Source organism: Haemaphysalis longicornis, unplaced genomic scaffold, assembly GCF_048455015.1.
Source record: "Haemaphysalis longicornis isolate Haplotype H1 unplaced genomic scaffold, Haemaphysalis longicornis Haplotype H1 scaffold_1, whole genome shotgun sequence".
Lineage (NCBI taxonomy): Eukaryota > Metazoa > Arthropoda > Arachnida > Ixodida > Ixodidae > Haemaphysalis > Haemaphysalis longicornis.
Window position 1 is genome coordinate 288,642,649 of NW_027526203.1, and position 12,588 is coordinate 288,655,236.

Below are 12,588 nucleotides of genomic sequence, written 5' to 3' on the forward strand. Positions count from 1 at the left end.
TTAGGGTGTTAAGCAACCTGACACCCTTATTTTAGGGTGTTCACAAGAACACCCTTTTTTAATCCTAACATCCTTCTTTAGCCAAAACACCTTTTAAAGGTGTGCGCCATGGGGCAAGATTTTCACTCACTTTGCTGCCAACAGGGGTGTAAAAAAGTTTTGTGTCGTATGTAGAGGGATGAAGAGGGGAGAAGAACAGGGTGAGGTTGGGGAGAGGAAACAGGTGAGAGCGTGTTACGCGGCAAGGGCGGTAAATCTTTTGACATTTTCAGGATTTCAAGATTTCAAGATTTTATTTTGCCCAGTTTAGTGCACCAGCTGGATAGAGGAAAAAAGCTACGTGCGCAGCTTGACGTGTCCCCGGCCCTTACAGTGCAAGGCGGCAGCATGGGCCAGCGAAAATAAAGGCACAATTGCAGAAGTGCGAATATAAAAGTGATGCGCATGCATCACAACCATAAATATCAAAACAGTAATATTACTGTGTACAACAAAAAAATTTCAAGTAAAACGCAGACCCACGTCCAGTTTCTTTTTAATTTTTTTTCAAGTTGAATTCATTAGATCACTTCTAGCGATTATGGCATTACTTTGTAGTCATGAATGTTGGAAAATGTAATTACTTAGTTGCATTTGTTTTTCTTTGCTCAGCTAACAGATGGACAGACAGACCAAAATTTTCGCGTTTATGTAGCACCAGAAAGACTATCGTCTTTAAAACTGCCCATAATACCGGGGGGGGGGGGGGTAATTCTCACAAAATTAATCGGGCAGCAACCTTTGACAACAACAGAAACGAGTAGCGATTCAACCGATATCACACTGCCGGTGAGAACTTGCGTCCTCTTCCCGCACAACTATCGGAGCTGCCAATGTGGTACATAAATCGTAACTGCTTCATTTGCAATACGTTTCACTCATACACCTGACTAAACTACTTGTGTAGCATTGTAATTCCACAAAGCGAAAACACGAGGGTCACAGTAGAATTTCCCGGTACATTGCTGCGACTTCAGTACTAAATGACAAGAGATTGCCATAGCTGAGAAAATAAAAATATGGAAACGTACGAATCAAAGAAAAAAATGAAGAAGTCGTATCGGCCTTCGTGCAACAACAGTTTTGCATGCATGACGCATTACGATTAACTACGATTACGGTTAATCTGGAATTAAGATTAACTAGCGTTGCGATTAAACTAGCAACGTTTTACGCCCAATCCCTCTCTAGCTAGGGAAGCTTAGCTGTACTATTAGAGGATCTTTCAAATATTAAGGGGGATATCATAGGCTTAGCAAAGTTACAAGAACAGGAGAAGGTGTCATGGAACTGACTCGGACATATTCTGTGCTACCGAAGACATCAAGAAAAGAGGAAGCACAGCGTTGGATTCTTATTCCACAGGGAAATAGTAGGAAACATGGAGAAATTCATTAGCATCAACTAAAGAGTCGCAGTAGTAGTAATCAAGCTAAACAAGCGATGCAAGCTAAACATAGTACAAGCCTACGCGCCAACAACTAGCTATAATGATGAAGCCGTAGGTAGCTTCTACGGGGACGTCGGGTCACCAATGAAGAAGGCAGCAGTGCAGTTCACGATTGTGATGGGAGACTTTAACGCAAAAGTAGGTGAAAAGCGAACGGGAGAAAAGTGACTGGGAAACTTTGGAAAAGGCAGTCGCAATAGTCCAGGAGGTAAACTGGTAGGATTTGCGGAGAGAAATAACTGAAATGAATGAACCCATTCTTCTGCAAACGAAATAATAGGAAATGGACATGGAAAGCCTGAACGCTAAAACACTACATTAACTTCATTTTAAGTGACAACCCAGGTATTCTGCAAGGCGTAAAGGTGCTAAGCAAGATTCGAAGCAGGGATCATAGGATGGTTGTCTGAATCTCAAGTAAATCTGAATCTCAAAAGAGAAAGAACGAGGCCAGTGAAAAGTAAGAAACCCGACATGGAGTCAGTCAGAGCCTGGACGCAGGATTTTAAAATAACCCTTCCCAACAAATTCACGCTCTTAACCGGGGAAAACGTGGACAGTGCATACATGCTAAATGACAACTTAACAACGGTGATCATGCTGATCAGCAGCACCTGGGGGACAAATGGCCTGTTGGAAACAAACGGGGAAACTAACTCACAAAACAAAGTAGCTAATTATGAAACGTAATAACGTAAAACTGTCGAGTACGGTGGATCAGATTGGGTAAGCCGAGCTGTCGAAATTAATTACAGAACGGCATTGGTACGTACAACAGGGCAGTGATCGAAGAAACACTGCAAATAGGAGGAACCTTAAAGGGATCCTGTAACACTTTTGATAAATGATTTCACTCTTTCCTTCGCGTCTGGAAGCACTGCGAAAGCTACAGTTATCGCTAGCACAGAGCGGCACTTCGTGGTTTGCTCGTCGCACCAGATACGTCTTCCATGTCTTAAAGTTTCTATCGAAAAGCGTTCATTGCCGCAACTGAAGGAAAACCGGCCAACAGCCGCTTCATGGCCTTAATGACGTAATTGGAGCGGTCGAAGAACATCAAGACCGGGAAAGAGATAAAAATCTTTTGAGCTAGTTTCCAAGTTATACGATGGGCATAGAGCAGTAATTTTTGGCTGAGGTGCCTCGCGACCCCATAATCTGAGTGCTGGGTGCATTGAGTGACCACATTCTGCAAGCATTTAAGATTTCAAGAAAAGTTAAAAAAAAGTGTTGCAGGGTCCATTTAAGGGCAACGAAGAGGAGGCTAGCTATAGACACAGACAGAATGTACGCACTCAAAGACGAGCAGGATAAAATTACACACAACATGGACGAGATAATCAATGTAGCAGAATGATTCTACACCAGGGTATATTCTTGCGACGTTACACCAGGCGAAACAACTAAGAGAGCAGGCTTAGCTCACGAAGTTCCATTAATAAGCATAGACGAAGTTGAAAACTCTCTCAATGACATAAAAAGAGGTAAACCTGCAGGTGATGATGGTATAACCGTGGATATTTTAAAGGAGGAAGGAAATATTGTATTGGAAAAGCTTGCTGCACTATTTTCAGAATGCTCAAGGATTCTAACTGTGCCCATAGCCTGGAAGATTACCAACAAAATTCTGATTCACATGAAGGGGAACACTAGAGACCTTAAGAACTACAGACCCAGCAGCATATATAATGTCAGTCGTACACGAGCTGTTTACCGAAGTTATAGTTAACCGAATAAGTATCAGCTTAGATTCTCACCGACCCAGACAAAAGGCTGGGCTTAGGAAAGGATACTCAACACTGGGTTACATCCACGCCGTAAATGAAGTGATAGAAAAATCCGCACAGTATAATAAATCCCTTTGCCAGGCATTTATAGACTACCAAAAAGCGTTTGACTCAGTGAGTACCGCAGCGGTGCTGTAAGTATTGGATGTCCAGGGGATAGAGGAGACCTACATAAGACTCCTAGACGACATATATAAAGGATCTACAGGCAGGATAATCCTTCAGAAGCCAAGCGACCAATCCCGATGCGCAAAGGAGTACGAGAATGGGATACCATCTCGCCAAAACTGTTCACAGCTTGTCTGGAGGAGGTATTCAGGAAGCTTGACCGGGGAAACACTGCAGTATGAATAAACGGAGAATACTTGAGCAATTTGACGTTTGCAGACGACGTAGTCTTGCTAAGTGAGTCTGCAGAACACCCGCAAAAATGCTTGAGGAACTAAATACATAAAGCAAGACCGTATAGTACTAAAAATAGAGTTGAATAAATTTAAAGTAATGTTGAATAAATATGCCGAAAGCGGCCTGTTCAGCATGTGTAACGAAACGCTAGAACAAGTAGAAGATTATAACTACCTCGGCCAGATCATCTCTGGTGATACCAACCACGAGAAAGAAATCCCGCGCAGAATTGGTATGGGCTGGGGTTCATACGGCAAACGCTCACAGATTACGAAAAGTAAGCTACCTCTATCACTGACAGGAATATACAATCAATGCTCCCTGCCGGAGATGACATATGGAGCGGAAACTTGGCGCCTTACTAAACAACTTGAAAGCAAACTTAGATCAGTGCAATGGGCCATGGAACGAAATAATGATAGTTGTAGGATTGAAGGAGAGGAAATTCCGATCTTCCTGGATCAGAGAACAAACTAGACTAGAGGATATCATAGCTCAAATAAAGAAAAAGAAATGGACTTGGGCTGGCCACGTAGTTAGGCGAAATAACAGTCGGTGGACTACCAGGGTAACAGAGTGGACACCGAGAGACGGGTCTAGAAAAAGAGGAAGGGCAGTTACTCGATGGAGAGACGAAATAAGAAATTTCGGAGGCAAAGAATGGCCTCGAGCGGCGCGGCACAGGAGCGGTTGGAGTCGATGAGAGAGGCCTTCGTTTTGCAGTGGACCTAGTTGGCTGTTTCTGATGATGATGATGATTTCCCGGAGTTTTCCAGGGGGCGGAAGTCGGAAGGACAACGCATATATAAAATGGCATAATATCGTGTTATCGATTGTAGCCGCGCACTTTGAACATCGCGCTCCATGGTATCACTAGCATCGCCAAAGGGGATATATCCTGCCTGATACAACTTTCTCTGAATTCAAGTTGCCAACAATAGAATGGGATAGTGTTAACCATGTTCATTCTACTACTACTTTCAGACCTGTCCAGCTGGCCACGCTCTGGTTGGCCCCTGTATTTGTAACTATATATTTACAATTACATTTATACTTGTTTACAATGAGGAACGGCCTTCTAGCAGTACGATCTGCGGGCTGTGTGATTGCTTCCGAACGCTCAGTGCCCCACGTTTGGCAATTTTCGTGCCATACAGTGGCAGCGCAGTTCGTCAACTTTTTGCAGGCCGATGGAGAACTGCGATCAAGACGCACGTTCAACTTAGCTGGTGGCTGCGCGTCTGCTTAGATCACTTGAGACCGATTCATAGCACCGAGGTCTCTGGAACACTTCTGCACCGTCTTCGTCAGAACCCGTAACTAAATTCAGGCTTGGCTCAGTGGGTAAGGTGCTGCGGTGCTGAGCACGATATAACGCGGATTCGATTGCGGGGCCACCGTATTTATGATGGCGTTGTATTGTGACGCCGGCGAAAAACAAAAATATGCCCGTATGCCCGAGATCAGCGATCGGTAAAGGTCGCCAGGTCAGCTACGGTGCGCCCCATAGCCCACGTGCTTCCTGGATGCGGGGGTCCTGAATTTGACGTCTATACATTACGTACGCCATCCAGCAGAGTTAGTATAACTATCAACCCTGAATTAAGCAAATATCATCTATATGCCACATTCATCAAGGCGCCCCTAATAACAATATTAAGTTCATAAAAAAAAATGGCTTCCAAACGTTTCGTTAACATATCCGCGTGTCACACGGCTTCATGAATTTTTCTAAAACACAACACTTTTTTCAAAGCACCTCCTCTTATGATTTACCATATATACAAAGAAGGTTACAAGATTGGTGCTTGACGCACCTAAGTTACACCTGGGCTATGAGGTGCGCTGTAGGGGGGGGGGGGGGTGTCTCCGAATTAATTTTGACCACCTAAGAATATTTAACGTGCGCCAAAATCTCTCCACGGGCGTTTCCGGTTTTCGCCTCTTTATGACAAGCAACCACCGCGGCCGGGACCTAACCCACGTACTTGGGCTCAGCAGCACAATTGTGTGAATACGTACAAGCTGTTCGAAAATTGCCTGCGGCGGCAATGGGGCACCTTGGACGGGGCTGACAGGCACGGGGGGACGTATTCTTCTCTAATCGTTGGTAATCGCAAGGCGCTGCTTTGATTCTCTCTCTCTCCCCCCCCCCCCCCCGACATTTTTTATGTGTCTGTGCATGTGTTGAGAGTGGAAGTAACCACTTTAAATGACAGCCCCGCCTTCATTCTAGTCCAGAGTGTCGCAGGAAAAAGAGCTCCTCGATGTGCTTAGAGGAGCTTGTAGGGAAACGGTTTCCACAGCCCAGAAAACACGGGCGTCTGGAGACGAAATGCAGGCTCCTTTACAGGCAATTGTGAAGATGAAAGCGTAGAATTTCACACAAAAAGCGCACGCACGTTTCACAGCCAACGGTGCGTTCTTGTTCACTTCAAGGGCTGGCGCAACTGAAGAAAGAAGGAATTACCCTAGCCCCTTGACAAAGCGGTTTACGCACGCTTGCTCCAACTGAAACAATAAGAAGAAAAAGAAAAGCTTCATAGTGACAACTACAACGTGACCTCACGTGGCTACCAAATCCCAAACAGGCGCAAAAAGGACTTCCAAGAACACGCTGGCAGCAGCGGCGAGGCCCCGAAACCCCGAGGCGCAGCAGGAGGCACCTGTAGGCCGCATCCTGCTATGACCAGAACTATACGGCGCGGGATGCTGGGGAAGATCACACTAACTAGGAGCGGCATGCGGACGTTGGGCTGTGTGAGTAGGTATGAAGGGGTAGTAGGTCATGGTGTTAATGCGGCAAATCTACCGGGAGCAGCGGTATGGGCCTCTATAAAAGGCGCACTTTTTTAGCTTCTCTGCTACGTGTTTGCGTGCTCTCACGGGTGGTCGCACGAGATTCTGAACACATACTGTACGAAAAGCTCTCCGAGCCATATATTCGCTTGCCTTAAAGCACATTTCTTCCTGGGTGGTGCTCGTCGCTGCTTTATCTCACAAAAGGGCGGGGCTCTATCTGAACTTACCCTTTGTTGTGCAGCCCCCCAGCAGCCGAATCACATTTGGGTGGTTGACCTCCTTCAGCATGCAGAATTCAGACAACAAGTCTTCTTCTTCACTTGGGGTCCAGTTACCTGAAGAAATAGCGAGAAAAGAAACGAGGACAAGGTCTCACTAGCAGGATAAAGCTACGGGGAAAGTAATTTGTCCCCTAGAATGTGGCAGGGATTATGGTTTGTTGTAGTGTCTTTTCTTGTCTATTACTGTGCGTATACATTATTAACTAGAGCCACAGAAACTTATATGGGCGAATAAAATAGAGACTGGGTATATTGCATCCTGCCCCATGATTGACCTCCCGCGTCATGTCCAGTGCAAGTGCAAGCCAAATTTTAATGCCGCCCCACTGCTTTTGGTGAAACAGCTTGATTTCTTGTATGAAGTCTAGTAGGGTTCGGAAGGCATTGTTGAGTTCCTCTCTTTTGCTCATGTACGTGCAACAGCGCGTCAACTATCTTTTAAACTTCCACAGCTGAAGAAGCTTCCGAATTGATGCGTTTTTGTGTCTACAAGTTTAGCGCCGAACAAGTATCAATTATCTGGAGTAATTTAGCTTTCACTGTAAATGTGATTATAATCAATAAACACAGACCTGATTTGATATTTGACTTTGATATTTGAGCATGAATTAGAGGTTAAGAAGGACTTTTAAAATATTTTTGTAGTGCCTATAAATGCCTATTTTCAAAATCACCGCCTATATGAATGCTATTTAGCCAGACGTTCCGCTTTCGATTGCAATTTGAGATCGTCATTCACTTTACCGGGCAGCATTGACTGTTAAGAAGCCTATGGGGCTCAACCTATTCCTCTAGTTCAACCAACTCCCGGAAAACAACAGCTAGCACCAGTGGAATGGGACGCTCATTCTCAGGAAGAAGAGGCACAATTGTGAATGCAGAAATGTTGAGATGGCAGTAGTTTGCTATCGCTTCCACAATTTTTCACAGTGATCCCTACATTATTTTCTTTGACTACGTTTCGTGGGCTCTCCAAACAGTTTTTTTGGGGGTAAGGGTAGAAAAACAAGACAATAAGAAAGGGACAGAACGGGAGCAGACTCACAACTAGCTTCATTGAAAAAACGAACATGAATATATACCATCTATTGCACATGCTACAAAGCGGCCAGTTTTTCCCCTTACCATTTTTTTATCTATGCACCATCCTCTTCAAAAATTCATACTCGTTTCCGTACAACATAACAGAAGGTTCGCTCACACAGTTTCTGTGGTTTTTACGGATTAAGAAGGCTTCAATCAACTCACGGCAGTCTCCTTCTCGGCTTCTGCTCAGCATTTTTCTTCGTTCAACTGTGGCTGACATGGCTTGTCTTCACAGGCAATACAATGGTGTGGAAGATGAGACCCTATTTTGTTTTCATTGATAGCTGGTGTTCCCTCAAACGGTCATTGACACAACGGCCAGCCTGACCCACATATACCTTTCCGCATGTCAGCGGTATAGAGTATGTGAATGAAGGAACAACCCAAGTAGCGCATTGCACAAACGGTGTAGCATGCTTCTTTAGGCATGCTGGGGCCTTGTTTGATCATTTGAGGATCTTGGGGCACAAGCAAGAGAGAAGCAGAAAACACTACCGGCACTCCGTGCCTGTCGGCTACATTCTTCATGTTGGGCGCCACTCTGCGGACATGTGGTAATACCGCTGGGTTTTTGCGCTTAGGGGCGTCACCCACACGGGTTCCGCTGCACTTGACCCTTTGCAGTAACGATTCAGCCATCACTATCAAGACCGTGAAAGGGAAGCCAGCCGTCATCAACCTAGACAACTGGGCGATGAAACTTTCATGAACCTATTCATGTTCGGTATATATTCACGTTCGTTTTTTTTCAATAAAGCTGGTTGTTTAATCTTCGCCCGTACTTTCCCCTTTCTTATTGTCTTGTCTCTCACGCGCAGTTTTTCTACCCTCCAAAATGCAATATCAACTAGCCCAACAACACGCTGTACTCTCCAAACAGATTTCATGCGCAGTCGCATCCTGTTTTTTAAAAGCATACATCGAACTGTATTTTCAACGCAACGGTTGAGCATCGAACACGCCTTTGTTACGAGACGATTCCTGTATTGAAGAGCCAATGGGGAAACGTCACTCCGGAGCTACATTTCCTTGCGCCTTAAAATTCACGCTGCCGACAGGCACTAAAACACACTTTTCTATCAAAAACCTGTTCGGATGCTTAAAACCTTTTGACAAATTCTCTCGAAATGTGTGGAAGTGTTTTTGCCAGTGTTGATATGACCTGTCTGAAGAACGCAGATACTATTTTATGAGAAAATTCCTAGAGTTGTACTTAACAGTCGTCGTGAAAGAGCATATTATTTCTTTATAAATCGTGGACTCTCTTGTGCTTATTGTTTGTGTCTGTTTTAATTGTTTCGTAAATAAATTACGTCAAGCGGACATAAAGTAGCGCTTTTTTATTGAGTATTCCCAGCTCTCGAGTATCATTCCCCATGCCTGTTTCAGTATACGGGTGTCCCAGCTATCATGCACCTAGATTTTTAAAAGGAGCAATAGCGTTACTCCAAGACAACCTAGTGCATAGTGTTTCCAATGCAGGGAATATCGGCCAGTAATTTTTTCGTTAATGAGGTCTAATTAACTAATTGTAATTAATTATATAACTCGCAAAGTACTGTCCTAATTACTGAAGTGTCAATGAGGCACGTGTAGGTACCCATGAGAGGCATCTAACCGCGGTATGTTTAGCGACGAACTAATTGCGTACTCTGCTTTGGTTCTCTGCTTTGATTTGATTTATTTTGGCAGAAAAAGAAATCCCGCGAAATATGAAAAATGCCACGTGACACCACGTCTTCTGAAAAATACAACGTTTGCTGACGAAATACCATTTGTTAGCAGACACCTGCTGGAGGGTACAAGCCAAAATCTTACTAAATATAAGCGTTACTTAACGCTCAGTCGTCCCGTATGGTGGAACGTGTGCATCGTGCACCACCACAAATGGCACCACGCACTCTGCTTCGTTCTTACAGTCACCGAATTCTTCCGCAGTGTAATGGTAGGCATGAACTTTTTTACCGAGAATTGACTATAATTGATTTTCAGGCGGAGTCAGTAAGTTACTGATATCCCCATATGAACGAAAGAGGGTCTCCTACAACAAACGGCTCTAAATGTCGCTGACGACTACGTGAGCCTTCCTCCCCGTCCAAGTTGGTTGATTACTCTCTACTGTCTAAATGATGTCCTTGTTTACAACGCTATCGTGGAGAGCGACCAGAGTCTGCCCCTCGACGTGGTGTCTCCGTCGTTAGAGGCATCGTGCATGTCAAACGAACAAAACGCGGGTTCTGGTTACGAATTTCGCTGAAGCATTCCAGCAATTGAACAAAGGTGCATACATCGCATTTCTAAAGAAAAAAATCAGGAACCCAGTGCCGTGATCGATTTCGCCGATTTTCAACATGTATACATGACGACTCTCGTAAAACTGCCCATTTCTTCGATAAAAACCCTCCTCGAGAAACAGAAACAGAGAAACAGAAAAAAAAGTGAGGTGTATTTATGCCGCTACAGCGACTGTTTTCCGCCAACTTCAAAGTTCTCCAAAGTCCTTGCGAAGAACCGAATTATCACAGAGGAGGAAGTTCCCCCTACCCTACCGTCTTACCTGGTGTGTTTAGCAAGAGCGTGAGGTCATTCAGACCCTAGTCGAAGACCTTGCTCGGCGGCTGCATTATGAAACTACCGAAAAGACTCAGGATAGCACCAGTTTTTCTTGTGAAGACGACAGGTCATGGTTATGCGTTGACATCCACAGCTAAACAAAATCACAAAAAGACGTGTGCCCCCTACCTTCGATCAACGATGCCCTCAGTCCCCTCTGGCATGCGGACTACTTTTCGTCGATGTGCCTGAAAACTGTGTACTGGAAAATTGCAGTGGGCGAGGGAGACCGTGAGAACACTACTTTTTACCATACGACGAGTATACAAGTATACTGTGATGCACGTACAATACAAGTACAAGTATAATGTGATGCCGCTTGTGGTGTGCACAACACCAGCAACGTTCCAAAGTCATGGACACCCTGCCAACAGTTCTAAAATGGCCCATTTTTCTCGTATACCTCGACGGCGTTATCGTATGTTCTCGCCCGGATCTTCAACCGATTGTCGCAGTTAACGCTAAGGAATGAAAATTGCCGTTCGCGTACGAGGAGTTGAAGGGTTGGGAATCAATCGCCAACGCCGAAAGCGTCCTCCTGTCGCTCAATGCGAAACGTCATGTTTGCATTGCTTTGTCTTACAGCGCAATGTAGTGTCACAAGATTGTCCTGTCTTTCAAATAGTACACTAGGCTTCGTCGTTGTCTCACTTTGTTCGTTTGATGGCAGTGATTGGTCACTGAGGTCCGTTGTGGTAAAGAAGGCTCATGGTCGTTCCTATCAGCGCTCCGCAAAGTGTCTTGTGGATACCGCGATTCATGGTACTCACGCGATTAAAGTACTCACCCTTGAGCATCTTGACAGCCACCGTGGTGAAACCACGGACGCCGGCGATGTCCCGTGCACGGGCGCGCACCACACGTCCGAACTCGCCTTGACCAAGGCTCTGCTCGAGGAAGAGGTTTTCCCGAGGGAACTCCCATTGCTCGTCAACCTGCGATTACGTGGTCCTAGGTTAGTCACTCAGTCGCACCCGCCGCAGTTGTTAGTACCAAATGTTCTGCGGAACCACCCAATGCCAACTTTACTATCATTCCTTTACATAATGTCTGAAAGTCTCCTAGGGGAATTTGCTGCAAATTTGCTAGCAACAATTATAAGCTAAAACAATAAATGCATGCATGCTGTGTATGAAGGTAATACGGGTAAGCGTAGCCATGGCACTTAAGGCATGTCATCTGAATATGCACCCCCGCGAGTCACCGGCGCCAACTCAGGGAATGACGAGACCCAACATACGATTTTTAATGACCTTCTACTAGATGGTTCAAATTATTCCTTCTTTTGTTAGCCAAGCTTCACTTATATCATACATTATATATGAATCATAATTCGGATTGTGCCCCCCTCGTTACTTTTCTTAAGACGTTTATCCTCTCCCACTGCCAAAAATATATGTGTAACAGCTTTCAGGCCAGAACCTCTCTCAGGGAACTGTATGAAAATAAGCAATTTTATTAATTTGCATCAGACGACAATGTACGGGCTCCACCACGACACGGTATGCTCTAAGAAATTGCCCATTGCACAATGACACAGCGCAGGCTCCATTTTCAGACATCGTGTACAGGCGTTTTCCATGGGCTGAATATGCATACTTCGTTCATGTGCAAAAACATTCTGTTGTTCTGGTGACGCATTACTGTTACGGGCGGAACTTATAACGTTAAAGTGAATAGCCCATTTTCACTACTTTTTTGGAGGCAGAAAATCCCTTACATGCTAACAGTTATGAAATTCAGAATGAAATGTTCAAACCCGCGTTTCTTTTGCAAAAAGGTACGAATTTTACAGCAAAAGTTGTCAATGACACTTTTCCTGGAATTATCCGCGGGTTCTCCCGCACCCACAGAACACGCTGTGCGTAAAACGCAACTTCACAAAGACAAAAAACAAAGACAACTTCACCGAGATGCTTCTTTCTCGTCTGTATCATCGACACGTTCATGCCCACACTTAGCTGCCTACATATACATATATCGGCATTTTTCTGTTCGTGAGTCTGGAGTCTCTACACGCTACTGCCCGTGCGTTCGATGCCTACCCGTACATGTTAGTGCGCCTGTAACCAACAGTCATATCTGGAACCTAAGCATGCCCTGTGCGTGCTTTGCGGATAACTCA

The 12,588-nt window shown here is 44.8% G+C and overlaps 1 protein-coding gene across 1 annotated transcript in view; it reads right to left on the bottom strand.

The window, feature by feature from the left end:
* Positions 1-12,588, bottom strand: part of Ret (protein kinase receptor Ret oncogene) — a 324,724-nt gene that overhangs the window by 57,413 nt on the left and 254,723 nt on the right. The window contains exons 13-14 of the mRNA XM_077679579.1: positions 11,251-11,398; positions 6,711-6,818 (exon numbers count right to left, since the gene is read on the bottom strand). Coding sequence (XP_077535705.1) covers positions 6,711-6,818; positions 11,251-11,398 — 256 coding nt within the window. The remainder of the gene's footprint in view (positions 1-6,710; positions 6,819-11,250; positions 11,399-12,588) is intronic.